The following is a 24,708-nucleotide window of genomic DNA, read 5'->3' as shown; positions in this document are numbered from 1 at the left end:
CCCTTATGAAGCTTCCCTGATGCAGGTACTCCCATGTGGTCACCAGGACTTGAATGTGGGTACGGTGTATGCTATACCAGGTGAGCTACCTCCCAGCTTTATTTATTGAGAATGGGAAACAGCTGCACTCTGGCATAATCACCTGCCTGCCGACTTTGCACCTTTATGTAGTTCACCTGACTTGAGAAGGCTCTACCAGCCTCGTCCAACAGCTCCTGTGTGGTGCCATGTGCCCAACTTTACACTTTTTGTTTTCATTTGTTCGCTTGTTTTTGTTGTATCTGTCATCTCTGGGTTTTCAGTGCTCCAGGCTTTGAAAGATAGAGACAGAGAAGGCAGAGAGAGTGAGAGTGAAAGAGACCACAGCACCTAAACTTTCTTCAATGTGGTTGGGGCTGGGTTTGAACCTGGATCCTGCATATAGCAAAGCAGTGCACTATCGAAGTGAGCTATGTTGCTGGCTCGCCCACTGCTGATGTTGTTGTTGTTGTTATTGAAAGAGAACCAGAGCAACACTTGCACATGCAAAGCCAGGGACCAAACCTGGACCTTATGCTTGAGAGTCCAGTTGCACCAACTTCTGGGCTGCCACTGGTACTTTTTTTTTATTTTTAGCATTTTATTTTATTTTAATGAGAAAGATACAGAGAGAAAGACACACAGAGACCAGAGCACTGCTCAGATCTGTTTTATGGTGGTGCTGGGGACTGAACCTAGGACCTCAGAGTCTTAGGCATGAAAGTTTGTTTGCATAACCATTATGCTATCACCCAGCCCCCCATACACTGGTACTTTAAAAAAAATACTGGGGTTTGCAGTAAACAGTAATTGTTTGTAGTAAACAGTAAATATAATTATTGGTACATATGTTAAATTTCTCAGTTTTCTACAGAACACTTTAACCCCAACTCCCCCCCTTAGGTCCTCCTCCATTGTGCACCAGGAACTGAAAGCCCCTACCCACCAAAAGTCCTTTACTTTGGTGCAATATACCAAACCACTGGCACTTTTAATTCATCCAGCCGCTTGATCTTTGGAGGAAGATTTATTGAGAACCTACTGTGTGCCAAGGGGGGCCAGTGCTGAATATAACACAGGACTCTGTCCTCAGGGGATTTACAGTTTAGAGAAAGCAGAGAGTAATCCAATAACCAGATAAAGAAACACTTGGTACTTGGTACCACACATACAGGTGCCCTGCACCCCATTTACCTTCTGCAAGGCGCTGGGCGCGACCCCAGTGATGAGGAAAGGAGAGGGCAGCAGGTGGAAGGGGAGGCAAAGTACTCTAGATGGGAAGAATATATAGCAGGAATGAATGTGGCCAACAGGAGAACCTCAGGGACTTGGGGTGGAACACAGTGATGGGAGAGAGGCTGAAGAGAAAAGGGCCAGGCCAGCAAAGCTTCTAACGCCTCTGAAAGTCCTGACTCTGGCCCACCTAAAGACCTTTAGGCAGGGAATTTCCTGTACTTTGAGCAGCTAGTTGGAGAGGGTACCAGGTGATGCAGGAAGGCCAGTTAACAAGCTGCTGCTAAAGTTAACTGGACTGCCAGCAGAATCAATGATGAGTGCTTGGTACTTGATACTACCTACACACACACACACACACACACACGTACACGCACACATACACACATACACACACGCCAGCCTGAGAGTGCACAGACAAGGTTCCAAATACACATTTTCCACATCTGTCTGAGACATTCACCCCACCAGCTGATATACACAGAGCCCGGAGGGCTGCAGAGGCTGAGTACTTGGGGCAAGGAAGGCAGGCTCCTAGCCACTGGGGTCTCCTTTTCAGGGTCCAGACCTCATCCTCTGCATCTGCACCCAGGGTTTGGGCTCTCTTGTCCTGCCAGGGCTCTGCCCCAGCCTGGGCTGCAAAGTCAGGTGGGGGGTAGTACTCAGCGGTCCTGGCATTGCAGCGGGGGTGATGGGGGGTGCCGCACCGGGGGCAGGTCATAGTGTCCAGGGATATGACTGTTCTTCGGTGAGTCGTAGTGGCCAGGGGGCAGGCCCGGAGGCAGCGGGGGGAGGGAACCCAAGGAATCTTGGTCTGGAAGCAGAGAGGGGCCGTCAGGGGAGATGGTTTATTTCCTTGTCTGCCTCTCTGGCCTGGCAGTCAGGCCTGTGTGTGCGGCCTCACAAATGACAAGAGCAGTGGCCACCTCCCCCCTCTCACCTCTCAGGAGGTGGAGACACTTGAGATGTCAACTGTACACTGCCACTTAGGCTCTGAATGTCACTTCCTAACGTCAGGCCTGGGGTGAGCCCAAGACCTTGCTTTATATTGATTGATTAACTAACTGACTAATTGATTGATCTGGGGGGTTTCTGGGCCTTCACCATTCCAGATGACTTTTTCAGAAAGAGAAACCAAGAGTGGGGGGGGTAGACACTAAAGCTCCAATTTGGTGGGGGTGAGACTGGAACCTGGATCTTGCACATGGCAAAGCAGTACACTGTCCAAGTGAGCTACTTCACCAGCCCAAGACTTTGCTCTTGCCGCCATATGGTGCCACCTGCTCACTCTGCCCCTGCCCATTTCCACCCCTGTGCCACCCTGTCCAGCCTCTGCCGCAGTGGAAGGGGAAGCTCACCAAGGCTCAGCGTAGTGGGCTGCTCATAGGTGCCGCTATTTCTCTGCATCTGGGTGGGCCGCTGCCTTCGGCCGTCCCTGGGTAGAGACCCGGAGGGGGGACCCTTCATCTCCACATAGCTGCTTTCCCGGAGGGTTCCCAGCGGGCTGGGCTGGTCTCGAATGGTGGCATAGGGGTTCTCACTGCCCAGGGAGATCATACTGGCCCTCAGGCCCTCTTCGGAGATGGGCCCTGGGGAGAAGGAGAAGAAGTGGGGCTGGAGACATAGGCTCCTACCTGCAGTGCAGGCCCTCCCTCTGTGCCCCATCTTGCCCCTGGCAGCCCTTTTACCATAGAACACGCTTGGGCCACTGCTGTTGCTATTGTAGCTGTAATTGTAGCTCCAGTCCAGGTGGCTGCTGCCTGGAGGTAGAGAAGGTAGAATGGAAAAAGGAGAAGAATGATGAGAAGGAGGAGGAGGAAGGGGAGGAGGAAAAGGAAGAAGAGGAGGAGCAGAAGGAAGAGGAGAAAGAATATGAAAGGAGGGAGAGGAGAAGAAATGGCAAAGGGAGGATGAAGAGGGAAGGAGGAAGAAGAGATCAAGGGGAGAAGTAGAAGCAGGAGGAAGAGCAGAAGGAAGATACAGGGGAAGAAGGGGGGGAGAGGAGGAGGAAGAAGAAGAGCAGGAAGAGAAAGGGGGGTAGAGTAAAGACCCCAAGCCCTTTCCAGGCAGCAGCTCCTAGAGCACTGGGACACACATCCACCCTCATGAAGCCAGGGGGCCTACCTCTGTCTGGAAGCCCAGGATGGGGCTCACGGCGGTGCTTCCAGTCGGCAGGCAGCGTGGCGTGGCTGTCATGGCTGTGCGCCCACTCAGTGGCTTGGAGGCTGCTGGGAAGCTGGTTTGGTGGGGGATAGGGTGGTGGTGGAGTAGACAAGGCGGCGTCCTGGAGAGCCAGTCCCATACCCCCCCACAAGGACCCCTTCCCAACACTGACCTTGCTGGGGGGTGGGGGACTGGGTGAGCACTGTGACAGCGTGTGGTAGCTGGGGTTGGAATAGTAGTGGCTATAGCTCAGAGGGACATCTGGACAGAGAGACAGACAGGGGCACACAGTGACCAACCCTGGACCCAGACAGCTGACCCAGCTTGGGACACTAGTAACTGGCCTCCAGGATCTCTCCCCCCTCCCCCAACCCCAGATTCTCCACACCTCATCTCCCGGGGCCAGGGAGGAGCACAAGAGCCCCGTGCCTATCTGACCCCTGCCTGAGAGTTTCCCTGCCTCCAGGCAGCTCACCTGGCATGACGTACTCAGAGCCACTGTCCAACTGCCCACTACTATAGGCCACTGCCAGGTGCTGGTGCTCCTTGCCCTTCTGCCAATAGCGGTAGCCGATGAACAGGGCCACCAGGACCACCAGCAGGGACCCCAGCACTGCGATGCTGATCACCGCCCCTAGAGAGCTATAGACCACGGGCGGGCTGGGCATCATGGTGAAGGGCTCCAGGCCACCTGCTGGGCAAGGGGTCACTCAGCATGGCATCGCAGCCCTGCTGACGAACCCAGGGTTGGCGAACAGACCCCAACAGGAAGGCAGGGTGGCCCCAGGGACAAGACTCCCATGGAAATGGGTAGGTGCCTGGGTCCCCACTTCTTGGGGAAAACAGGGGTTAGAGGAGAGCTCACCAATCCTGCAGGGGGCGCCACTGTGCCCTGGGGGACATGCACAGGCCCCCGTCTCAGGGTGGCACTTCTCTCCAAGACCACACTGGCATGGCTGTGAGCAGTTGGCACCAAACATGCCAGGGATGCAGCCTAGGAGACAGCACCGGGGGCTGGTGGGCGAGAGGGGCAGGGGGACTGTGGTGTCCACCCTGGAAGGCCCTGTGCAGCTGTACCTTCTGAACAAAAGCGTCCAGTCCAGCCTGGGGGGCAGAAGCAGCTCCCATCCTGGGGGTGGCAGGTCCCACCATGGCGACACTGACAGGGCTGGGCACAGCTGGCTCCCCAGTACCCTGGGGGACAGGCTGTGAAGGAAGCTCATGTCTGCTTGGGCAACACCAGCCCCTCTGCTTGAGTCCCAGGGTACCCACCAAAGGTCTCAGCCGGTACCTCCCACCTACTCCTCCCACCTTTCACCACCTGCACTGGAGACAGAGTTGGACCCTCAGATCTGAGTTCCTGACTTGGACTGATTCTCTTAAGTGACTTTCCCCCCCCTTTTTTTTCTGTTTCTGTTTTTCATATAGAAGTTGAAAGGGGGCGCCGAGAGAGAGGAGAGAGAGAGAGAGAGAGAGAGAGAAAGAGACGGAAGAGAAATACCACAGCACCTTTCCACCACTCGTGAAACTCACATGTCGTGGCAGGGGCTGAACCCAGGTAAAGTGTGTATTGATTGTACCAGGTGAGTCATCTCCTGGCCTCTTCACATTATTATTTTTTTTTAAGATGTGTTTAGGGAGTCAGGCGGTAGTGCAGCGGGTTAAACGCACATGGCACAAAGCGCAAGTACCAGCGTAAGGAGCCCCCAGCTTCCCACCTGCAGGGGAGTCACTTCACAGGTGGTAAAGCAGGCCTGCAGGTGTCTCTCTTTCTCTCCCCCTCTCTCTTCCCCTCCTCTCTCCATTTCTCTCTGTCCTATCTAACAACAACGATATCAATAATTATAACAACAATAAAAAAATGTGTTTATTAATGAGAGTGAGAGAAAGAGAAGCAGAACCAGAACATCACTCCAGCATATGCAGTGCTAGATACTGAACTCAGGACCTCACGTATTCAAATCCTGTTGCTGCCATTCAGCCATCTCCCTTCCACAGCCTTTCCATGAAAAAGCCTTCTCATCTCTCCTCAAATGTATCTTCTAGGGCTGGCAAAATAACACACTTGTATAGTGCATTGTTTTGCCATGTGTGTAACCCAGGTTCAAGCTCAGCTCCTACTGCACTGAAGGAAGCTTCCATGTTGCAGTCTCTTTCACTCATTCTGTCTCTGTCACTATCTGAAAAAGTCACCCTACAACAGCGAAGCTTTTGTAAGTAAAAAAAAAAAAATGGGGCTGAGTAGTGGCACCTGTGGTGAAGCATATACATTACCATGTGTAAAGACCAGCATTTGAGCCCCCACTCTCCCCCACCTGCAGAGGGATGCAGCATAAGCAGTGAAGCAAGTACTGCAAGTTGTCGCTCTGCCTCTCTACCTTGCCTTCCCCTTTCAAATTCTCTCTGTCCTACCCCTTTCATGTTCTCTCTGAAGAAGAAGAAGGAGGAGGAAAAGTCATCACCAGGGTTGTGCACCAAGCCCCAGTGATAACCCTGGTGCCGATACAAAATAATTATAAGAAAATAAAAAGAAAGCAAAAAAGGAAAGTGATCAGGTTTTCTTATTCATCTTTTCCATGATGTTCTTTCATACACCTACATGGGAAAAGGCTACATATACACAATAAATTGTAAAATGTCAAATAACTAAAAGTATGTCCCTAGTGAGCTCCTGATGCTTTCTAAGCAGAGGCAGGACATTCCTCTCAGGCCCATTCACTGCCACATCCTGGGCACTAAGGACAGCTGCCAGCACGGATGATGCCCAATAAACACCTGTGAGTGCTATTCATATAAATGATTGGATCAGGGTCCAGAAGCTTCTGTGCCCTGGGGGCAGGGGAGGCAGCCTCTTTCCCAGCCCCCCTACCCCCCACCACACACACACACAGGAACTAGTACATACGCTGGGAGCAGTTGGAGCCCATCCAGCCAGGCAGGCAATAGCAGGTTCCATCCGAGGGGTGACAGGAGGAGTGGTTGGCACATTTGCAGGGTACACAACGTTTGCCATAACGGCCAGGCTGGCAGGCTGACAGAAGGGGGATCATGGTGATCGGGGGGAGGGTCCATCTGTCTCTCCACCCTTTGCCCCACACTGCCACTCTTCCCCAATTTGACAACGGGCTGAAAGTTTGGAGTCAGTGGAACAGAACCGGTGGGGAGAGTGGGGCACTCTGGTATTGGACACTGGCCTGAACCCCACTGCTATGCCTGAGGAGAGGGGCTCACATCTCTGGCAGGAGGGGCCTCGGAACCCAGGGGCACACACACAGCTGCCAGCATCAGGCATGCAGGTGCCTCCATTCTTGCAGGTGCAAGCATTGGTACAGTTCACCCCCCAGAAGCTGGCAGGGCAGGGCAGCTGGCAGCGTGCACCTATGGGAGAAAGGCAGGATGCACTTGGCTGAGCCCCACCCCATCCCATGGCGGCTCCACATGCGTTTCCTATGGTTTACCCCCCCAACTCCCCAAGTCTCACCTGTCCAGCCAGCCTGGCATAGGCAGTGTCCATGGACAGGGTCACAGCCATCAGAGTGGTCACAATCACAGCGCCTGGCACAGCCTTCGCCAAACTGTCCTTTCTTGGAGAAGGAGTAGAAGACAGGCAGGTCAACCAGCTTGGGGGGTGGGGGTGGCATCGTCTCTCCACCCCAGGCAGGCAGTCTATAGACACTTACTGGACAGGGCAGTTGGCAGCGAGACCCATGCCACCCCGGGGTGCAGGAACAAGCTCCAGTTTGGGGGCTGCAGGCCGCCTTGTTGGCACACTGGCAGCTGGCATTGCACCCAAAGCCCCATGTTCCAGCTGGGCAGGGCAAGGAGCAGTTGCCATGCTGCCAACCTGAAAGAGGGATGTTGCAGGTCAGCTGGAATTCAGCTTCATGATGCCAAGACACCAGCCCTGCAGATCTCTGTGCCAACCCTGCAAGATCGCTGTCCCACGCCTGGGGGATTTCTATGCCATCCCTGGAGATTCGTCTCCCTGGGAGCCTCATAAGGCTTCCCTGGCCTTCCCTGCTCTGCGTGATTCCGCGTGACTGTGAGGTGAGCATGTTTATCTAAGAGATGAACCTTTAAGGAGGGGTGGATGCTTGTGGTTGAAATAAGGAAAAGTGGATGTTTCAGGAAGGAAGTCTTCTGGCTCAGGTCCACCGCCCCCAGCGGCCCGGAGGCCCCGCCCCCAGCAGCCTCACTCTTCCCGCGGCCCCGCCCACCTTCCTTGCAGACGCATGCGCCGTCGATGGGCGAGCAGGCCAAGGCGTTCTCGCAGGAGCAGCGCAAGGCGCAGTCCGGGCCGAAGGTGTCGGGCGGGCAGAGGCTGGCACAGTGCGGGCCCTGGGCGGAGGGGAGGCGGGGTGGGCGGGTGAGCGTGGAGGCCGCCGCCCCCCTCGCCCCGCCCGGTCCGGGCGCACCTCACCGTGTAGCCGGGCGCGCACCGGCAGAGGCCGCTGTCGGGCTGGCAGGTGCCGCCGTGCAGGCAGAGGCAGTGCTCCTGGCAGCCCGGGCCGTGCGTGTCCCGCGGGCAGCTCTCGTTGCAGTGCAGACCCGCCCAGCCGGGCCGGCACGAGCACTCGCCGCTCATCGGGTGGCAGCTGCGGGCGGGACGCGGGTCAGCCGCCCGGCCCGCGCCCCGCGCCCCCGGCCCCGCAGAGCCCCGCCACACACCTGACGCTGTGCTCCGGGTGGCAGGTGCAGGGCTGCTGGCAGCTGAGGCCGTAGAAGCGGTCGGGGCAGAGGCGCTCGGTGCAGCGGTCCCCCGAGAAGCCGTGCTCGCACAAACACGCGCCGTTGGCCGGGAAGCAGCGGGCGCCCGGGGCGCAGTCGCACATCTCGGCGCAGTCCTGCCCGAAGCGGCCCACCGGGCACTCCTCACGGCACCTGGGCGCCCCCGAGTGAGCCTGGGCTCCCCGCCCCCCACCCCACCCGAGTTCCCTCCTCCAGCCACTCACCGGTCCCCGGTGAAGCCTGGAGTGCAGCGACACTGCCCCGTAAATCGGTTGCAGGCGCCATCATTGTGACAGTGGCATTCCTGGGAGCAGTTGGGCCCGTGGAAGCCCTCGGGGCAGGGCAAGGAGCAGATGGTGCCCTGGGGGGTGGGCATCAGTTGATCGCAGTTCATCCCCGGGTGCCCAAGCCCCTCCCTGTGATGCCCCATGCCCACAGCACACCGCAGGCTCCCTTTAGCTCCCACTGAATCCAGATGCCCAGCCTTGCTGAGAAGCACCCACCCACAGGATCCACTCCACAACCCCCTCCTTCCTACCATCCAGCCAGGTGGGCAGCTGCAAGGGCCCCCAGGGGCCTGAAAGACACCCCCGTTGTGACAAGGAAAGGTGTGGGGGCATCGGAAGCCAGCAGAGTCTTGGACGCAAGACACCTCACAGCTGCTGGGCACAGGGGGAGGTCAGTGTGGAGACAGGCAACACCCCCTCCCCCCAGGACCAGCCACTGCACGGTGGGTGCACCCCACATGAAAGACAGAATTGGAGGCTCAAAGAATCCCTTTGCCATTGTACTTGAATGAGGAAGCAGTGCTACTAGGAACAGCCATACCTCAGTGCTAGGAGTCCCCATGTGGCCTCCCTCAAGCCTAGGGCTCCTAGCGCCCCGCCCCCAACACACACACACACACACATACACACACACACACACACACACCTACTGTATTCACTCTAAGTCTCTGCCTCTGCCCCACTTCACAACCTGCCCTCACCATGTGCTGGCCCAAGTCATCTTGGCAGTGTCCCTTCCAAGTGACAGCAGTGTTTATAGACAGGGACAAGCTCACAAGGAGTCAAAGGACCTTGGCTTCTCAGCTCCCTCCTCATCAGGGGTCCTGTCTGACCTGTGTCCCCCTCATGGTCCTCTATCTGGCACTGCAGAATCGTGGTTTCCCTCCCCCATTACATACCTGGGCCCAGTTCTCTCGGGGGGGCAGAAGCAGGCTCCAGTCTGGGGGTCACAGGGTGCCCCATGGCACTGGCATCTGAACTGGCAGCCAGGGCCATAGTGGCCAGAGAGGCAGGGCTGGCGACAGTGTGGGGGCTGCAGGCCAGCAGGGCAGAAACAAACCCCACTTCTGGGGTCACACGAGCTGTTGTTGCCACAGTTGCAGGGCCTGTCACACTCTGGCCCCCATACTCCAGGAGGGCATTCTGTGGCGTGAGGAGGGTGGAGTGGAGTAGTCACCAGGGTCTTGCCCTCCCTGGGTTCCCATGTCTTGTGTCCCTGCCCCATACCCCAGGATACACCATTACCAGGAAGGAGAGGGTCAGCAGTGGGGTCCTGGGGTGGGGGGCTTAGCCCCTAGCCACTCACCACTGGAGCAGTCATCTCCCCTCCAGCCTGGCACACACTGGCACTGGTTGGGTGCCAAACAGCGGCCGTGCACACATTCCTGGATGCAGAGGGCTGGGAAGAAAAGTGGAGTGAGTGTTCCAGCCTCTGAAGACATCCCCCAGCTTCCTCCCACCCAGGGGACCTGGTTTCTGCAGGCCTGGGTGTACCTCCAGGAAACGGGACAGCAGCTTGGGCAGGCTGCATGAGGCCTTGGGACTCTAGCTCCTCAGTCCTTCCTGAGGCATTTCTATGCACTGTACTGGGGACGACGGGGTAGGGAGGGGGACTCCTTGGGAAGGACCAGGTATAGACACTGTGGAGGTGCAGGGTGGGACCAGGAAGGACCCACTGCCTGGCCTAGCCCAGGACTCACGGACACATGTCCCAGCACTTTCATAGAAGCCGTGGCAGCACTGCAGGCGCTTCCGGTAGTCCACCTTCACCACCTGACGGTATACTGTCCGATAGACCACCCTGGGGAGGTGAGAAGGCCCTCAGTCCTCCCCACAGAGGCCCTATCTGCCAGCGAGGCCCAGGCACCACCACCACTTGGGCAGAGGGAATGGGAAAGGGCATCCCCTCCTTGTCCAGCCCGCCCCCACCACAAGACAGTGGCATGAGGCCCTGCATATGTACCACATACACCAGCACATTCACACACCTCATCACATAAACCCCACACAGAAGCCCTGACCAGCTGTTTCCTCAAGTCTCTAAGGAAATTAGACCTGCTAGAGCACCAGCTCGCATGCCCTGAGGCTGTAGGTTCAGTCCCCAGCACCACTTTTTGCCAGAGCTGGGCAGTACTCTAGCCCCCCACCCCCTGCCTCTCTTTCTCTCTCTAACATATAAATGCATTGTGGCTAGAAAAAACAGCTCAACTGGGCACTCACATGGGCTGGGGGCAGGTGTGAGGGCTCTCCCAGGGCCGTTGGCAGGGCTTCGAGTGGAACAGGCTGAAGGGCCGGGACTGCGACTCCTTGGTGGTGGTGGTGAAGCTGCAGGACAGACAGAACAGGATGAGGGCCTTCACTGGCTTAGGGTGCGGCACAAAGCAAGGGTGTCAGGGCTGGTCAGTGTGAGAAATACCTGCCCTCCATGCTCCCCCAGTCTGCCCCCCCCAAAGTCTGGAGGAATCATGCCAGAACTGGAATATTCCTAGGATACCCTCATGAGAACCCCTTTTTGCTCTATTTGTCCCCACTTTCCCATCCACCGGAAGTTGAGCTCAAACTGCCTTTTGGGTCCCAGCACAGGCTGCAGCAGATGGGCTGCAGTAGATGGGCTGCAGCAGGTCTCCCCAAATTCTAATCTGGGCCTTGCTCGCTGGCCCTGGCCCCTGGACCCACCTGAGTATGCTCAAAGTGACCTAAGCCCCCGCCCCACCCATGCTTGGTGCTACTGCCAGGGGACCAGGCTGGGGACAGAGGACAGGGCCACCCTGCGCAGAGCTAAGACCAGGTCTGAGACTCAAAGGTGGCCCCCAGAGGAGAGCCAGGAGAAGGGGTGAAACAAGACTTGAACTAGGGGCACAGAAAGCCACAGAATGGAGAATGGGACCTGAAGCTGCCTCAGGGGCCCCCTCACCTTTCCCAGAAGCTGCAGGTGTTGGGGTCATTGGGGTTCAGGGTTCCAGCCAGCCCCAGACCCAGGGTCAGGAGAAGGAGGGGCTGCAGAGGTGACACCATTGCAGAGCCTGTGACAGGGATAGGCACAGAGCAGGCCAAGGACCAGGTACCCACAGAGATCTAAATGGGGTGCACAAGAGAAGGGGCTGCATCATAGGGGAGGGGTGCAGGGGGCTCTGGCTCTCTCCAAACTAGTTGCTGACATGGGGAGGTGCACACCACCCCTTTAAACACTTCTGACTCAGAGTCCTCCCTCCACCTTCACTGAAGGACTCATCAGTCAAAGCCTACAGCAGACACCACCCCCCTCTTTCTTCTGTCCCCCACTCCACTGGCAGGCAGCCCACACCTATCCCCTCTGATGCCTATTATCCCTAGCTGTGACCTCCAGAGACAGAACTTGTACATGTTTTGTTGGTGGGGACTGAACATGTGACTTCAGAGCCTCAGGCATGAAAGTCTTTTGCAGAACCATTAAGCTGTCTCCCGAGTCCCAACCTGTGCCTTTTGTCACTGAGTCTCTAGTCTGTCCGTCCCCCCCCCCCACCTCATCCCAGTCAGGGGCACTTGCACCAAGGTTTGAAATCTGGTTCCAGCCAGTCCCAGGCCCAGAAAAGCTCACTTGTGCTCTGCTGGAGGAGGAACTTTCTAACACTCACAGAATGGGTTTCCCCTGGAGGTGAACTCCCCATCACTGGGTATAGGCAAACCCAAGCCACGCTGGGGAGGGAAACTAGCTTCAGGTGGCCTGGAAGAAGGCCCCCTACACACACACACACACACACACACACACACACACCCCTCTCCCCTCTCCATCTCTCCAGTGTACATCTGCTTCAGCACCAAACTCAGTGAAGCCACATTAAGTAACTTGAGATCACAGGGCAACAGGGCACAACTATACTGAGACACTTGGCACACGCTGCAAGCCAAGAACATCCCCAGCCAGAATCAGCACCCCAGGTGCTGCCCTCCCCACCCCCAGCAGGAGAGCCCCACAGCCTGCCCCAAAGCCCCTCCCCCACCTCCCTGGACCACCCCACAGACATCAGGAAATGGACCCCTCCCAACCACCTCCACCCTGGCTCACCCAGTGGGTGGGGACTCGGGTCAGGACCTCAGATGAGTCCACTGAGCCCCAGCACACCAGAGAGGGAGAGGTTGAGCCCTTGCACAGCCCGCCCCCCAGAATCTCATCTGGGCTTCATGCCTCCCTGAGGCGCCCACATCTGCTTATAATTTTTCCGAGAAAGAGCAAGGTCGAGGCTGCTGGCCCCTGGTCCCCTTGAGCATCTCTGGAATGCTGCTGCCCGGCCCACCCCGGCCCCCCACCCACGCACTCCCAGGGTCCCCACGATGCTCTGAGCCCCACTCCAGGCCCAGCTTCCTCTCCAGGTCTCTGTGTGAGCTGTCAGCTCTCCAACTTAACCCCCTCGCAAGAACCATCTACACAGCCCACCAGGACTCTCCCCTCCCCCCACCCATACAGCCGCGCCTCCTCATCCCCTTCCAAGGCACCTTTACTTCAGTCTCCTTCATGGTCCTTGGGACTCAACAGGACTCCACAGCATCCTGGGACCAAGACACAGGCAGGGGGGCAGGGGGTGTGGCCTCAAGCATGTTCCAAGCATGTCCCCCCGGGGTCCTGGCATCCAGACAGAGCCTGAGAACAGGAAGCAAGCCCAGCTGGAATGTGTGGCTGGGGCGGAGGGAGTGGAGAGCAGTCCAGGTGGGGAGTCCAGCTTGTCACCCATCTTGGACAATGAGGCCCACTCTGTGGGGGCTGGGTCAGGACTTCGGTGTTTAGGGAACTACCCCCACCCCACCCCCATCTGTACCCTGGCAGCAGCCCCGGGCTCCCCCAGCACCAGCCCCTTCCACCCCACCAACAGACCTGGTTCTGTCTCCCAAACCCCAGACCACCCTACACCCACCTTTCCAGGTCCTATGACCCCTCAGTGCCCTCCCTGCTCCACACTGCCCCCCCATCTCCCTCTCACACAGCTCTCCTCATCACCCCAGATGCCCTTTATCCTGCCTCCTGGCAAGGGACCCCATCCTTGGCTTGGAGCCCAATCCCTCTGGGTCTTGGAGTAGCGCTTTTGTCCCTGGGGTGTCTCGCCCCCAGTCACACAGGGGACCCCCACCCACCGGCTCCCTCCTGCTAAGCCACTGCCCAGGGGTAGGGAGGGGCACACAGACCATCAGGCCACCCAGCCCAGACAAAGTCCTCCTTCCTGTGACCTGGGAAATGGCTCAGCTGGTAGAGCTTCAGACTTCATGCCCAGCTCAATCCCTAGCACCGTGTGGTGCTCTGGCTTCTCTGGCTCATGTGAAATGCTCTTGTATGAATAAAATAAATCTGATTTTTATATTTTATCTTCATTGCTCTAGGCTGACTTTTTCAGATAGAGACAGTGAGAATGAAAGCTTCTGCCAGTGCAGAGGGCCAAGCTGAACTTGGTCACATGAATGGCAAAACAGCACACTACCCAGGTGAGCTATCTTTACTGACTGATAAATCTTTTTTTTTTTTAATGCCCTTTCTCCCATTTACATCTGCCCCAGAGTGATTGTGATGTCCAATCACCCTACCCCCAGTCACTTTAAGAGGTAACAGTTTGGCTGGAGGTTTTGGGGAGTGGGGGTGCAGAGCAGACTCTGATATGCGGAGGAGGGGAGGAATGGCGGGCTGGAATGGGGGAGAATCTGTTTTCCCAAAGGGGCAGAGCACGGAGGAGGCTGGCTGGGGATGGGGCTGGAAGCCAGGGTGCAGGGTGGGCCAATGCTGCAGTGGGTGGCCTACAGGGAGCAGGGAGCTGGAGTGTGGCTACTGGCAGAGAGATGGGGGAGCCTGACTAGTATCAGTGTTTAGAGAGAGGCCCAGGGCCCCTCTCTGCTCCTCCCCAGGCTTTCCCTGTCTCAGGGGCCTCAGGCTCTGACCCCTCCATCCCTTCTGACTACATGTGCCTCTGGTGGCAGAAGGGGGGAGTAAAGGGGACAGCTATAGCCTCCCCAGTCTTCTGGGGGTCCACCCACTGTCCTTCTCTGTCTGTCTACCCCTCCTCTGGACCTCTGCTTTGAGGCACCTGTCAGCACCCCTCAGAGTGAGAAAAAGCAGTGACCTCAATGTCACTGGCTATGTGGGAGCAGGGACAGTGAGCAGCTTCCACTGTTGGCTTGTCTGAGTTTACACTTACCCGCTCACCACAGTAACTGTTTTTGTTCCTTGTCCAGATAAGGAAATAGGCACAGAGAAGGTAAGCTACCTGCCCAAGGTCACACAGCCAGTAAGGTCAGAGCTGAGACCTAAACCTAGACTTCTGGTAGAGGCCAACCTATGGTGGCAGGCGCTCGGGAGCCTGGGAAGCAATCCTCTGCATTTTTAAAACCTTATTTATTTATTTTAATATTTGTTTATCTATGTATTGGATAGACGGAAAGAAACTGAGAGGGGACAGGGAGAGAGAGAGAGAAAGAGACATGTGCAGCACAGCTCCACTGCTTGTGAAGCTTCCCCCCTGCAAGTGGAGACCAGGGGCTTGAACCTGGATCCTTGTGCATGGTAACAAACTGGGTGTGCCACCACCTTGCTATTTATTTATTTATTTATTTATTGATTGATTGATTGATTTCCAGACCACTGCTCAGCTCTGGCTTACGGCGCCACTGGGGATTGAAGCTGGGACCTTTGGCAGGAGAGTCTTGCATAACCACTATGCTAGCTCCCCTTGAGTTCTGGGAAGGGAGAGCTGTACAGCCGCTGCGCAGGAGAGGGGTGAGGGCTGCTGTGGGGGCGCCACCAAAGGCGTGGGAACGGGCTATGTTTACAGTTAGGAAGACGCTGCCTGTCCACCTCAGAGATGCAAAGCAGCTGGGCTGCAGCCAGCTGGGTCCCCAGTCCCCCGCCACCCCTGAACAGCCCCCTGCAGCCCAGCCTTCGCCTCCACAGTCCCCTACCCTCACTATGCCCAACGCCTCTTAAGAGGGCAGGTAAAGGAGCTGAAGGGCAGCACTCCAGTTACGCAAGTGAGACAGCAATGCTTCCTATGCTCTTCTCTGGGAGGAGTCCATCCACAGTCCAACATACCCAGGTCCCAGCTCTCAGCTACCCAGCCATAAAATGGGGGTGATGACAGTGGCTCCTTTGTGGGCCTGCATTTGTAGGCATTCAGGACTCAGCAGGCCCCAGCCACAGCACCGAGCCCACTCCCCTGGTACTGCCAGGCCCTCTCCTTCCCGAGCAGAGCAGAGCTGATTCATGCTTTTTCCCGAAGACCCCCCAGGATGATCCGGGAATGGGGAGAGATGCTGACAGAGAGAAAGGAAGTGGGGGTGGGGGTCCCTCGGGAACCTGATCCCCCAGAACTACGGGCAGGCGGCAGGCCCAGAACTTCTGTGAGCCAAAGGCAGCTGATGAGGCGGGACCCTGGATCCTGCCTCTCTCAGCCCTCATTCAGCCTGTGCCTCTCTGCCTTGTCTGTCCACCTCTCTCCTACCCCCAGCCCCCTATGTCCTATCTGGGAGTCCAGAGGTTCTAGAACTTATTTATTTAGGGTAGAGAGAGAAAGAAATTGAGAGGGGAAGGAGAGAGAGAGAAGGCAAGGGAGACAGAGAGAGAGAGAGAGAGAGAGAGATGGGCAGCACTGCTTTACCTGCAGGTGGGACCAGGGGCTTGAAGCCAGGTCCTTGTGCATGGTAACTTGTGTACTCAACCAGGTGCACCACTACCCGTCCCCTAGAACTGTTGTTTAAACATAGAGGTGGGGGGAGGGGAGGGGAGGGGGAGGAAGGGACCCCTGCACTGAATCTTTCAATGAGGTAGAGGCCAGGCTCAAACCTGGGTTGGGCACATGACAAAGCAGAACACTATCTGAGTGACTATTTCACCCCAGACATTCTAGGACTCATGAGCCGTCATGAATTATGACCCCAAACATGTCACTGGGTTTCCATTTCCTCTTCTATGAATCAGGACTATAACCCCTATATCCCTCTGGCTCCAGTGAGCACCCTAGAATACAGCCTCAGCCCAGAGCTCGTGCACAGACACGTGCTGATGCAGAAAGAGAACCCCCATCTCATCCCCCAATGTTGCAGGCTCTCTGCCTCGCCTTTGGCCTTGGCCTTGCTCTGCATGAAAAGCTCTCTGTGCTCTGCTTCCCCTCCTCTCCTGCCTCAGCTGCTTGGTCCCTGTCTTCCTGCCTCTCTGCTTCTTTCCCTGTGGCTGTCACAGTCTCCACATACCGCTGCACAGTGTGCATACTTCACTAGATCATCTGTCCCCCAAGGGGATCAGGTCTCAAGTCATGTGTCTGAGCTGGGTGCCAAGGCTGCCTTGCCCTGTCTCCCTTGTCCTTTTCTCTCTCACCGCCTGTGTGTGTGTTTTGCCCTGACCCATGTCGCTGAGTCCTCCCCACTCGGCTCACCTGTGGACCGGTGAGCACAGCACCGCACTCACAGCCAGCAAGCCGGTCTCTGGCACGCCTGGCATGTGCACCGGATAGAGGGACAGGAAGCCTGTGTGTGAGCCCGAGGCCAGCGGGAAGGGGCAGGGGTGAGGGACCGGCTTGGCCTGGCCTGGCCTACAGCTCAGGAAGCAGGAGCTGGAGGGCCTGGCGTCTGTTTACTCATCAGGAAGCAGGGAGACTGCATGGCTGACTCACCGAGCAGCTATGGCATGTGGGTGTCACCCCATCAGGTGCTGTGATAGCCCCCAATCCACAGAGGACACTGTCCCACAGCTGGTGGGCCCTCAGGGGCCTCGGCAGGGGGAGACTGTCTCTAGGAGAGAAGCAGTGGATGGCACCAGGCAGGAGCATACCCATTTGAATACAAACATGTTACAAGGACCTGGGTTCAAGCTTCCTGTCCCCACCTCCAGGGGGAAAGCTTCACAAGCTGCAGGTGTCTCTCTGTCTCTGTCTCTGTCACTATCTCTCACTCTTTAAGAGAAATGGCCACCAGGAAGAGTGGAGTCATCCCCCTATTTCATCAGGGGGACTTGGTAGCGGTACCCTTGGTAGAGAGCACACATTGCCATGCACAAGGTCCCAGATTCAAGCCAACTTCCCCCAACTGCAGGGGGAAGTTTCATAAGTGGTGAAGCAGTGCTGCAGGTGTCTCTCTGTCTCTCTGTCTCTCTCTCTCTCCACCTCCGCTCTCAATTTCTCTTTGTACTATCAAACAGAGAACAAAAACTTAAAAGAAGAAGAAGAAGAAAAAAAAAGGTTGCTGGGAGTAGTGGTTGCGTAGTGTAAGCACCAAGCCCCAGCAATGACCCTGGTGGCAATTACAAAAATAAATAAAAGCAGTGGGTAGTGATGACCCTGAGGAGACAGGCCACCCTACTCACCCCAACCATCTACGCCCTCAGAAGGCACAGCTTGCTCTGGCTACTACCTTCCTCTAGTGCCTTCTATGGCTTCTCACATCGTGGTGTCCAGGACCAGCCACACTCCCAACCCCTCCCCCACCTTGTCCTTGAGCTCAAATCACACAAGACAGCCCTCAGGGTCCTCCAGCACACAGCCACCTCTGCTGAGGCCACCCAGAAGTGCTCAGGTCCTTCCTATCCTTCATGCAGCCTCCTCCAGGGAGCCCTCAGGCAGGCCACCTGTGTATGTGCAGAAGCACACAAATCCTTAGTTTTCTTCTTCCCCAAATCTACTCTGAGATCAGCTCCACAGTGCACATGGATGTGTCCCGGGAGCCCCAGGCCATCAGGGCACCTTGATTCTCACAGATCTTACAATTACCAGTTAGTCTGCTTTTCTGGCTTTTTTGGGGGGGCAACTTCATCCCCACACTCCCACCCCCACCCAAGGTCAACTTTTTCATCTAGAGAGCCAGAGCGACACAGTGAGAGACACCACGCATAGGACCAAAGCTTCCCCAGAGCTGTGGCCTTCCCGTGTAGTGCTGGGCTCAAATCCAGGCAGCACTCAAGGCAAGACACACACCCTCCCCAGTGAGCTCTGGGGTCTGGTTTCCTCCAGGCTGGGGTCAGCCTCTGATCTTACTCCTCACTCTGAGGGGCTGGCTGGTGCCCCCAGGGGCTGGCTCACAGCTCCCACGCCATGGGTGGCTGGTTTTTATTAAGCATCACCCCCACCCCATGGGAATGGCCTTTGGAGTCAAAGCACATCTTTCTCCTTTACTACTGTGTCCTCAGTTCTCAAGCAGCAAAAAACATTTGTGCTTAGCAGAATGGGAGGTAGAGCAGAGGATAAAGTATTGGACTCTCAAGCATGAGGTCCTGAGTTTGATTCCTAGCACTACGTGCGCCAGAGTGATGCTCTGGTTCTCTCTCATAAATAAATAAATAAATAAATATATTGGTAAATAAGTAACTTTTCTTAAAAAGCTTTTGTTTCAATCACCTTGATCATCCTATAGGCAGGTACAGTTATACCTTCAGTTTTTTAGGTGAAAAACTACCCCAGAGAGGGACCAGGGTACAGCTCACCCAGTAGGGCACACATTTTGCTATGCTCAGGGCCTGGGTTCAAACCCTTGGCACCACATAGGGGCACCATGCAGGCCACCATGGAGCACTACCATGGTGTCTCTCTTCCCATCAGTAGAAAGTTTTAGATTATTTATTTTACCTATGACTGCTCAGTTCTGGCTTTCAATGCCTCAGGCATGAAAGGCTTTTTGCATAGCAACTAATGCTATTGCCCCAGCCCTTCACAGCTGAAATTGAAAGGGGGGAAATGACCCTGGGAGCATGAAGGCCCAATGGGGACAGGCAACAAGTATCACAGAGAGGGTATGTAATTCACCGAAGGTCACACAGCCTGTGCTGCCCCTTGTCCCTCTACCCCTTTGGGTTTCTCTTCCGCCTTCTGTCTCTCCTGTCTCCACCCGCTTCTGCTCTTTCTCTGGTCCCTGCTCTCCTTCTAAGTTCATTTCCCCAGCTCTGGGCTCTGTCCAAGGAATCTCTCTGCCTTCATCCGACGTGTCTGTCTTTCGATCTGTTTCCACATTCCCTTTTCTCTCTGCCTCACTCTTTCCCCACTCTCTCCGAATGGCTGCTCCACTGAGGGCTGAGGACCCGCCCCTCTCCTCTTCCAGAATGCCCCCCAGGCCCTCAGGAGGGGGCACCAAAGCTTCTCTAGGGAGAGGGCAGCAGCATGGGGAGGGGGTGGTGCCCACCTGACCTGGTCCCCTCACTGTCTCTTTCAGGGTTTCTGTGTGGTGGATGGGTTGTTGGAGCGCTGGAATCCTTTCCCTGGAAACTCCATTGTGTGTGTATGTGTGTGTGTGTGGGGGGAGGGGGTTTGCACAGACATGAGGCAGGGGACAGCAAGCCCCCAGGGATTGGCTTGAGGTTCAGGGGCCAAGAGGGCTACCCCACACACAGGTGCTGTGTCAGATTGCGGTTCAGAGAACACTCCCCAGCCACGACCATCCCCACCTCCGACAGGCCCAGCTCCAGTCAGGGCTGAACGCTGACCCCTTGGCCAATCCCACATCGTGGAGCTCTGGTGGAGCCTGGGAACATGGGGCGAGCACAGGCTGTTCCCTTCCCATGGGGACCCAGGTCAATAGGGTGAGGCTACTCCTGGCCTTCCCAGGGCCCAAAAGCTGGGGCCTTGCTCACCCCTCCCCACTCCAGCCCTGCAGGTAGCATCCCTTCCTGGGGATCCAGACACCAGAGGCCTCTGACCAATTTCCAGTACTCATAACTGGCAAAAGTGGGGCGCAGGGGACCCTGAACCTGGATGCCTTCCCTGTGTCCTCCAATGGCTAAGGGTGGGGACAGGGACAGCATCACCAGCGCGACCAAGCAGTGGCTAGGGGGCCTGTCACTGGTGTCTCAGAGAATGGCGCTGTGCCTCGTTAACCCCTTTTAGAGCTGGGAAACTGAGGCACGAGGCTGAGACTGCTAGCCTATATCCCAGTAGCAGAGAGGAGAGTGGATGTGGCACCCCGCCCCCAAGGTGGGCGCTGCTCACCGCAGCCAAGCAGAGGACTGGCCCCTTCTCACACAGCGGTGGGACTGACCCCAACCCCCCAGAGGCGACAGGTACAGCCTCATTAGCCTATGGTTGCAATGGATGAGCCCCCACTGCCGCCACCCTTGTTTCCCCCCCCACTCCCGCGCATCCCCTCACCGGGGTCCCGGGCTACAGCCCCACGGGGACCTCAGTGTCCAGAGCCCTCCCCTCCCTCCTTGCCTATGTGGGGGCGAGCTCTCACTCACCTGCCTGGAGCCTCCAACAAGATAGGCGACCCTGCCTGAACCCCGGCCCTACTGAGGGGAGCCGCGCGGCGCAGATCCCTGGGATCGCGGGCGGGGAAGGTTGCGCGGGCGGGGGCCAGGAAGGGGGTGGGGACTCGGCCCCCGCCCAGGCAGGAAGTTTTGACAAGGAAACAGGGTGGGGGAGGGGCGGCCCAAAGAGCCGGGAGGAGCAGGGGGGCTGTGTGTGGATGGAGTTGTGCTGGGAAAGGGGGGTCTGCTCTGGGAAGAGGGGCTCTGTGCTTGGAGGAAAGGGGCTACAGGGAGAGAGGAGGTTCTGAGCTTGGAGTGGAGGTCTGTGTTGGGATTGTGGGTGTGTGCTGAGAGTGGAGGTCTGTGCTGATAGTGAGGAACTGTCCTGGGAATGTGGTAGTGTCGGGAGAGGGGGCACCCTGCAGGAAGTGGGCTGTGTTGGGAGGGGGGGCTGTGCTAAGGGCAGGCCGAGGGCCGCAGGGGAGAGGAGGCAACGAGCTGGGACCTGCCCCTCCTCTGCTCTCAGCCAGAGTGGCGGTCTTGGGGTGGGTGCTTCGCTCGCGTGCTTCAGTTTTCCTGTCTACAAAGTGGGGTGAGGAGGGGAGTCGATGAGCCCGTCTGTGTCGCAACCCTCTCCTGCCCCTGGGCCACCCACGACACCCAGGATTTTACTAAAGAACCAGAGGCGTAGCGAAGGGCCGGAGCCCCGAGGGTGCGACCCTGGGAGCAGCGCCCCGAGGAGGCTCCGCCTCTGCCCGCCCCTCCGGCCCGCCGCGGACACAGCTCCTGCGCCCCCTCGTGGCCAGAGAGCGCCTTTGCACCCCCTCAGGCCACTCACCTCCAAGGTGACGCCCAGAATACCCCGCCCTAGTATAGCCTGTCTGAGGCGACAGGGACAAGTTTAGAGCAACCAATATTGAATTCCATCAGCATCGTTTTTTAAACCCAGAGCACTAGTTTATGGTGCCAGGGTAAGAACCCTAGGCATAACCATTATACTGTTACCCCAGTATTCAGACATTTTTGTGCACTATTTCATTTAATCTACAACTCCAGGTGGGTTCCATTTTAAATGGTAAGAAGGAAGTCCAACAAGACAGTCAACTAAGATTTCTCAGTAGAAATTCTAAAATTTCTACTGAAAGTAGAAAAGCCCAGAAAGTCCTGTCAGGGTGTATTCCAAACTGGATGGAAAAGACATCCCCCTTGGGATTCTTCTCTGCAGCTAGGATATCACTCAGGTTTGAAGGAGTGATGGAGAGCTTTACAGACAACAGTTAAGCGATCTGTTGGGGGTGGGGGTGAGGAGACAAACATCTTGAAGAGAAATTATACTTCTAGAATAGAGCACTGTAAATCAAAATTCTCTTGTCAGCCCTCCCAAAATGTAAGTATTATGAAATATAAAAGCAAAATAAAATCAACTTTAATAAGGCATCATTGAACTCCTGTAAAAATGTACCCACTTGAGGGAGTCGGGCAGTAAGTAGTGCAGCAGCTTAAGTGCACGTGGCGCAAAGCGCAAGGACCAACGTAAGGATCCTGGTTCAAGCCCCCGACTCCCCACCTACAGGGGAGTCGCTTCACAGGCAGTGAAGCAGGTCTGCAGGTGTCTGTCTTTCTCTCTCCCTCTCTGTCTCCCCTCCTCTCTCCAATTCTCTCTGTCCTATCTAACAATGATAACATAAATAACAACAAGAGTAACAGCTACAACAACAATAAAAAAACAAGGGCAACAAACGGGAAAATAAATAAATGATTAAATATTTTTTAAAAATGTACCCACTTGAAAGTGTCGTTTGATGAGGGAAGTTAGAAATTTTTACTGGAAGTCAGGTAGTAGCGCATTGGGTTAAGCACAGGTGGCTCGAAGTGCAAGGACAGGATCCCGGTTTGAGCCCCCGGCTCCCCACCTGCAGGGGAGTCAATTCACAAGCAGTGAAGCAGGTCTGCAGGTGTCTATTCTTTCTCCCTCTCTGTCTTCCCCTCCTCTCTCCATTTCTCTCTGTCCTATCCAACAACGGTGACATCAATAACAACAACAATAACAACTACAACAACAGTAAAACAACAAGGGCTGTTGTATGCTTTACATTGGGTTGTTCTGGCTCTCCCCCTGCCAAGAAAATTGGATCAGTCCTGCTAGTTTCGTAGGCCCACTTGGCCCCGCCCCAAGGAACCCCGAGAGGGTTCCAGAGTTCCAGAGTTCGAGAGTGCTTGGCGCGTGGGGGAAAGAGGCAGCAGAGTTCTGTTTGGTGATTAGTTTGTCTTAGTTTATAAATCGTTGTTCCTGAATAAAGAAATACAGCTTCCCTGCCCAGCCGTATGTCTCTGGTTGTCTCTGTTATCTGCCCGTGAAGCTAGCCCGGCCAGCTAGAGCCACCGAATTTTAACAACAAAGGGCAACAAAAGGGGGGGAGGAAAGAAAAGAAAATAGTTTATCTTATCAGACCCAAGACCCCAAAAGGAAAGGAAGGATCGAAAAGGGGGGGCCCAGTGTCTTCTAGTGCAGGGCAATTTGGTGGAAGGTGTAGTGCACTGAGCCCTGTTTTAGGGATGTGTGAAACTGTCCCCTGTGACAACAACAGTCTTGTGAATCAAGATTTCCTCAATAAAATGATTGGGATGAGGAGGGAAAAAGATATTACAGCAAATACTCATAGTGGTTGGTGCCCACAATCACTTGGCAAAGCTCAATCACCATGGTCCAAGAGGTGGTACAGTGGATAAAGTTTTGGACTCTCAACCATGAGGTCCTGAGTTCAATCCCGGGTAACACATGTACTAGATTGATGTCTGGTTCTTTCTCTTTCTCTTTCATCTATCTTCCTCATTAATAAATAAAATGTTAAGAAAAAACCTCAATCACCCACTGATAAATTTAAAAACTCTCAGTAGGGCCAGGGAAACAGCACAGCAGTTTATGCAATAGGTTTTCAGGCCTGAGGTTCCAAGGTTCCACATTCAATCCTTAGAGCCACCATAAGCCATAGCTGAGCAGTGCTCAGGTGAAAAGAGAAAAAAAATTTTTCAATAGACCAGAAGAAAAAGGACTCTTCTACAATTTAAAGTGGAAAGAAAAAAAAAAACTGCCCGCCAATTCTATTTAGGATGAAATAGGTTAGGATCAAGAAAAGAGGGAGTCGGGCTGTAGCGCAGTGGGTTAAGCGCAGGTGGCGCAAAGCACAAGGACCGGCATAAGGATCCCGGTTTGAACCCCGGCTCCCCACCTGCAGGGGAGTCGCTTCACAGGCTGTGAAGCAGGTCTGCAGGTGTCTTTCTCTCCTCCTCTCTGCCTTCCCCTCCTCTCTCCATTTCTCTCTGTCCTATCCAACAAAGACAACAACAATAACCACAACGACAATGAAAAACAAGGGCAACAAAAGGGAAAATAAATAAATATAAAAAATTAAAACACATATATGATCCCAGGAGTCCGGCGGTAGCACAGCGGGTTAAATGCAGGTGGCGTGAAGCGCAAGACTAGCCTAAGGACCCCGATTTGAGCCCCCTACTCCCCGCCTGCAGGGGAGTCGCTTCACAGGCGGTGAAGCAGGTCTGCAGGTGTCTATCTTTCTCTCCCCCTCTCTGTCTTCCCCTCCTCTCTCCATTTCTCTCTGTCCTATCCAACAACGACAACAACAATAATAACTACAACAATAAAACAACAAGGGCAACAAAAGGGAATAAATAAATAAAATAAATATTAAAAAAAAAAAAGGATCAAGAAAAGACTCTTTAGTGGTCCGGAAGGAAGGTGGCGCAGTAGATGAAGCACTGGACTCTCAAGCATGAGGTCCTGAGTTAAATCCCCAGCAGCACATGTACCAGGGTGATGTCTGGTTCTTTCTCTCTCTCTCTCTCTCTCTCTCTCTCTCTCTCTCCTTCTATCTTCATGAATAAATAAATAAAATATTTTTTTAAAAGGCTCTTCAAAATAACTATTCCTATTCAATATTTATTGAAAGTACTCTCAGGGCATAAATACTGGATAAGAAAAACTGCCATCTTTATGTGAAGGTAACATCATTATAATAGCAAATCCAAAAGGTATATCAACAGTTTTTGTGATTAATGTTATCCACAACACATTAGTGCACATGC

The 24,708-nt window shown here is 55.2% G+C and overlaps 1 protein-coding gene across 2 annotated transcripts; it reads right to left on the bottom strand.

The window, feature by feature from the left end:
* Positions 1-672: 672 nt before the first annotated feature.
* PEAR1 (platelet endothelial aggregation receptor 1) lies at positions 673-20,745 on the bottom strand. 2 transcript variants are annotated; one of them, XM_060201642.1, is made up of 24 exons: positions 20,596-20,745; positions 12,903-13,047; positions 11,344-11,504; positions 10,650-10,754; positions 10,130-10,230; positions 9,736-9,828; positions 9,329-9,572; positions 8,681-8,801; positions 8,367-8,503; positions 8,083-8,295; positions 7,835-8,009; positions 7,632-7,752; positions 7,095-7,258; positions 6,896-6,998; positions 6,646-6,792; positions 6,320-6,445; positions 4,492-4,620; positions 4,280-4,408; positions 3,890-4,108; positions 3,587-3,675; positions 3,376-3,487; positions 2,940-3,011; positions 2,610-2,840; positions 673-2,065 (listed from the first exon to the last, which is right to left on the bottom strand). In XM_060201642.1, the coding sequence occupies exons 2-24, from the start codon at positions 12,921-12,923 to the stop codon at positions 1,914-1,916; spliced, it is 3,165 nt and encodes a 1,054-aa protein (XP_060057625.1). In that variant the 5' UTR covers positions 12,924-13,047; positions 20,596-20,745; the 3' UTR covers positions 673-1,913. The 2 variants fall into 2 exon arrangements, with proteins under 2 accessions (XP_060057625.1, XP_060057626.1); XM_060201643.1 differs by having other exon boundaries at positions 3,890-4,105.
* Positions 20,746-24,708: the final 3,963 nt, after the last annotated feature.

The sequence above is a fragment of the Erinaceus europaeus genome, chromosome 11 (assembly GCF_950295315.1).
Source record: "Erinaceus europaeus chromosome 11, mEriEur2.1, whole genome shotgun sequence".
Lineage (NCBI taxonomy): Eukaryota > Metazoa > Chordata > Mammalia > Eulipotyphla > Erinaceidae > Erinaceus > Erinaceus europaeus.
This window is presented reverse-complemented; position numbering and strand designations above follow the sequence as displayed.